At 46.5% G+C, this 5,000-nt stretch overlaps 1 protein-coding gene across 1 annotated transcript in view; it reads left to right on the top strand.

Moving 5' to 3' along the window:
* LOC123510751 (post-GPI attachment to proteins factor 2-like) overlaps positions 1-5,000 on the top strand; it is a 157,937-nt gene that overhangs the window by 28,998 nt on the left and 123,939 nt on the right. Inside the window, exon 2 of the mRNA XM_045266102.1 lies at positions 374-1,151. Within this exon, the coding sequence (XP_045122037.1) occupies positions 966-1,151 (186 nt within the window). The 5' untranslated portion in view covers positions 374-965. The remainder of the gene's footprint in view (positions 1-373; positions 1,152-5,000) is intronic.

Here is a 5,000-nt window from a genome sequence, read left to right on the forward strand (position 1 = left end):
GTAGTAGGATAATAGAAGCAATGAAAGCATGGTGGGATTGAATGCGTGATAACGGTGAAAGGGTGATGGCGCAGCTAAGGCGATGTAGAGGCTGACTTCACCCTTCCTCACGTCGCTGTACGGAATACTGCCAGATTTTTACGAAGAGACGTGCAGGCTAGAAAAGTACACGGCTGTCATCGCGGGACACAGAAAACGCACAGCAGGAGGTGGAATCTTAATGAGGAGGAGAGGGAGTGGCGGGAGGAGTGGAGGAGAGGGAGGAACGCGGCGTTGTTACTGGCGACACAAGCAGCAGAAAAAAAAGTGTGATGTTTATTTTCGTTTCCATCTTTCTTCCGAGAGTTACTTATGAGTGTTCCTTGTGTTTCAGGATTCTAGGTGAGGAGGAGCAAAGTGATGTTTCCAGGAGGGCCCCTTCCGACAGGGACCCGCGAGTGAGGGAAAGCCGAGCCGCGGGCGTGGCGTGGCGCACAGTGTCTGTCCCTCCACTCGCCGCTCGCCAGGTGTTGGCGCCGCGCAAATGTCAGCTGCGTGAGGTGTGACAGCGTGTGGAGGAGACAATGTTGATCCGGGCAGTGCCGCAGCCTGCAGCGCCAAGCCACCGACCCGCGACCATCATTTGACTCCCGCCTGTGAAAACTCACGACACTTTGTGAAAACTGAAACTAAAGTCCTGCGTCAAATGTGTGCAATAGTGTAGTGAGGAAATATTGAGGAGCGGCAGCGTGACCTACACGGCCGTGTTAGAGTGTGTGTGCGTGTGTGAGTGCGTGTAGGAGTGGTGGTCGCCGCGCTCCCCGCCGCCGCCCCCCCTCGCCACCTCCCGCCTCCTGGCCTGGCACCCGGCTGTGGTACCCGGCACCGCAGGTCGGCGTGAGGGGCGCCGGCAGGAGGGCAGGCATGGCTCGGTGACGGGGACGTGACGCAGCGAGGGCACCGCTCCGGCAGGAGGCGGCGGCACGATGAGCAGCAGCAGCATGGCCGCGGCGGCGCCCGACGTAGAGATGCGGGTGTCGAGGGTGCTATTCACCATGCGGTGGCGCCTCATGAGCCAAATCCTGCTGGCGCTCCCCGTCGTGGGCATGTTCATCTGCCTCATCACCTCCATCATCTTCCACTCCGACCACATCAACAACACGATATGCAAGGTGAGTGCCGCGCTGTTCTTGCCGCCACACTGCTGCTATATACTGCTGCCACACGCTCTACTACCACCACCGCCTCCGTCTGGCAGGTGCTGGGCTACGGAAGCCTTCCAACTTGCCATTACTGAAGCCTGATGCCACACGACTCAATATGATAGATTAACCACACGTCTTGTCATCACTGATCCTTCACACCTTATCATTCTCCTTCACATCCCATTACACCGTTACACTCCCAAGGCACTGTACTCATTACACTCACTACACACATCCTTTGCTCCTTCATATCCCACTCAGCAGAACAACAAAACAACGATAACAACACGTGGGTAACTCTTTGGATGCTGCAAACACGGAGAGGGGATGATAGTTTTCCTAGTATTTCCTTTCCCTTGAGTGGATGCCTGGTGAGGGAGGGTGGGCGTGTTTGCTGGTGGGCGCGGCGAGGGGCTGACACCATCACCACCACCACCACCACCATCACCACCACCACCACCACCACCACCACCACCTGCTGTTCGTGATCGATTGAGTTAGTAATTCGAGGCAAACAAATATCTCGCAGGCAACAACAAGCAGATATATTTCCCTCTTCTCTCATTCTCCAGTTCACGCTCCTCTTCTTCATCTCTTTCTCCCTTTCTTTCCCAGTCTCTTTGCTCTCCTTCTCCACTATCTTTTGCCCTTATATCCTCACATTTCTCCCCTTCATCCATTCTTTCCTTTCTCTCTCTCTCTCTCTCTCTCTCTCTCTCTCTCTCTCTCTCTCTCTCTCTCTCTCTCTCTCTCTCTCTCTCTCTCTCTTCTACCTCCTGTCTCTATTTCCTTTCTGCCTTCCCTCTCTTTCCCTTTTTTGCAATTCTTTCTTCTCTTATCTTTTCTCTCCTTTACTCCTTTTCTTGTCCCTCCCTTTCTCCAAATTACTCTCCTTTTATCTCTCTCTTCCTCCTCTTTTGCTCCTTGTTTCCTATCTCTCCTTTCTCTTATCTTTTTCTTTCGTTTCTCTTTCTCTTTTGTCTCTTTTGTTCCATTCCCCTCTTCCATATTTGTTTATCTTTCCCTTTCCTTTCCTTTCCCATTCCCCTCCTCTCCTTCCTTTCCTCCCTTACCTATTTTCATTTTTCTTTCTACTCCATTTTCTTCCCTTGTTTGTGTCTTCTTCCCCTCTTCTTTGTTTTCTCTTATCATATCCTATCCTCTATTGCTTCCTTCCTCCCTCCCTTCCTCCTCACAATGAGACAAGGAGAGAAACATGTTCTGATCTTTCTCTCCCCGCCTCCTTCACCTCCCTCATATCCTTCCTACCTGCTCCACTTCCTATCCATTTTTTTCATCTTTTCTCCACCACCTCACTTTTCTCATCTCCTTACCTTGTCCAACTCTGATATGCATACAGTCGTCCCCACCTGTCACTTCCAACAGTTTTCAGCCTCACTATTCCCCGTCACTCATCCTGTCCCCGTCAATCCGTTTCATCTGTCAACATGTATGTACTCATTACTCACCATCCAGTCAGTATCTTGATGGTGTGCCTCAGTACACAGTGAGCTACTGTACAGTGTTCTAAAGTAAATGAAGGAGAGAAGAGACATATTTTCTCTAGTACACAGTTTATGGAGTAAAATGAAGGTAGATTTTTTCGTTTTATGAATTATCCCAGCTTGATTTATGTTGTAGAAGTGTTCTTAATATGTCATTAGAGCCATAGAAACACTAAAAAGCCATATAACTTCAACATAAGTTTTTTTTTTTTAAACAAGTGGAGGTGCGGGAAGAAATGTTTCAGAATACAATTTTAAGTGGGAATAAGGTTGGGTATCATACAGCAGATCCTCCCAGCAGAAGCCGAATCTTACTGCATCTAAGCAACACGAACGGCCAGTTTGTATGTGTATGAATACGTTGACAAGGAATAGAGGAAAAGAGTATGTTTAAAGATACAGTGCCGGCCTTGTTATAGTCTTTTCTATACTCGTATATTCATCAGTTTAATGCCTCAAAATTCACTGTGCGTATATAATTTAAGAATTATGTTGTATTTCAGAAATGAATTAAGTAAATCAATCACTTTTTGCCAAATACGTAGAAAGCTGAACAAAAGAGCGTCAGTGGAGTGTTTGGTGAGCGTTTGGTGAGTTGTTCGTGAGCAGCTGGCAGCCGGTGCGAATGGTGAATGGAGGAACATGACGCTTTGCCAGAGATAGATAGAAAGAAAGAAAGAAAGAAAGAAAGAAAGATAGATAGATAGATAGATAGATACACACATATATATATATATATATATATATATATATATATATATATATATATATATATATATATATATATATATATAGAGAGAGAGAGAGAGAGAGAGAGAGAGAGAGAGAGAGAGAGAGAGAGTTTGTGGTACAGTATCTCTGCAGTTTATCGTTAGAGGGAAAAGGTTAATGGTTAGTGAAAACAGGGAATGTGTGTGTGTGTGTGTGTGTGGGGGGCAGTGGGGGGAAAGGGTTAGTAGTAGTAGTAGTAGTAGTAGTAGTAGTAGTAGTAGTAGTAGTAGTAGTAGTAGTAGAAATAGGAGACGGGTGACTAAAGCATTATCGATCGACGAACTGCAAACTCCTCCTCCTCCTCCTCCTCCTCCTCCTCCTCCTCCTCCTCCTCCTCCTCCTCCTCCTCCTCCTCCTGCTGCTGTTGCCGCGGCCTGGGAGACAACTGGGAGATCAATAGAGAGAAATTGATCACCGGACATTTCATGCTGAGTTGGCGATTATTCACATTTGTTCCATTAGTTCCATTACATTTCTTTACCTTGAGTCATTTGTTGTGTTCAAAGGAAATAGACAAATGAGGGAGAGTCTTGTGCAACGATTGTGAGGTGAGAAGTAAAGGAATAGAAGTTTAAAGAGAGTGAGAGTAAGTATGTGAGAGTTTACAGTGAACTGGTAACACACAGACATTGACTTATATTCTCTCTCTCTCTCTCTCTCTCTCTCTCTCTCTCTCTCTCTCTCTCTCTCTCTCTCTCTCTCTCTCTCTCTCTCTCTCTCTTTCACATACACACAGTAACCATATTATCATCTTTTCTCCTTCACCTGTTCGTCCCCATCTTCTATCTCCTCCTCCTCCTCCTCCTCCTCCTCCTCCTCCTCCTCCTCCTCCTCCTCCATGCGTTATTCTTCCCCGTCGTCTTTCCTCTTTCTCCTCCACACCATAACTCCATGCAGGGAATGACTTAAGGTAATCTAAGGCCGCGAACGCCTCTCAGTTCTAACGTGTAATGGACTTCGTGGTAAATTATGGTGGCGTTGTGCAGGGCAGAAATTTGCAACCAACTCTGTTCACACACACACACACACACACACACACACACACACACACACACACACACACACACACACACACACACACACACACACACACACACACACACACACACACGGTAGTAAAGGCTTGTTACCTTAGTTTACCAGGGTTTACGTTCCCTAAGGATTCTACAAGCGAGATTCTAATGACGCGTCTGTTTCTTTAAGTTCAATTTGGAAATTCCAGGAAGGGACCGAATCTGGTTAGCATGGAGTGGCATTATCAACACTCAGAATCCTTATCACAGCTTCTAAAGGATCAGGAGATTGAGGATTAGTGCTACCAAGCCTTCCTATCTTAGTTACGTAATACTAAAAGGGAAGCTGCAGGAAGTCATCATTTATACTCGTATAAGACAGATCTGCGTATTTCAGCTTTTCCATACTCTATAGTTAACTCTTTGGCTGTTTTTGAGAGCACATCTTTTGGTTTTGTATCACAGTAAAAGTAGATGATTTCATTGGTGAAAATAATAAAAAAAAAACTGAAGCTATAGGAACTGAA

The sequence above is a fragment of the Portunus trituberculatus genome, chromosome 30, assembly GCF_017591435.1.
Source record: "Portunus trituberculatus isolate SZX2019 chromosome 30, ASM1759143v1, whole genome shotgun sequence".
Classification (NCBI taxonomy): Eukaryota; Metazoa; Arthropoda; class Malacostraca; order Decapoda; family Portunidae; genus Portunus; species Portunus trituberculatus.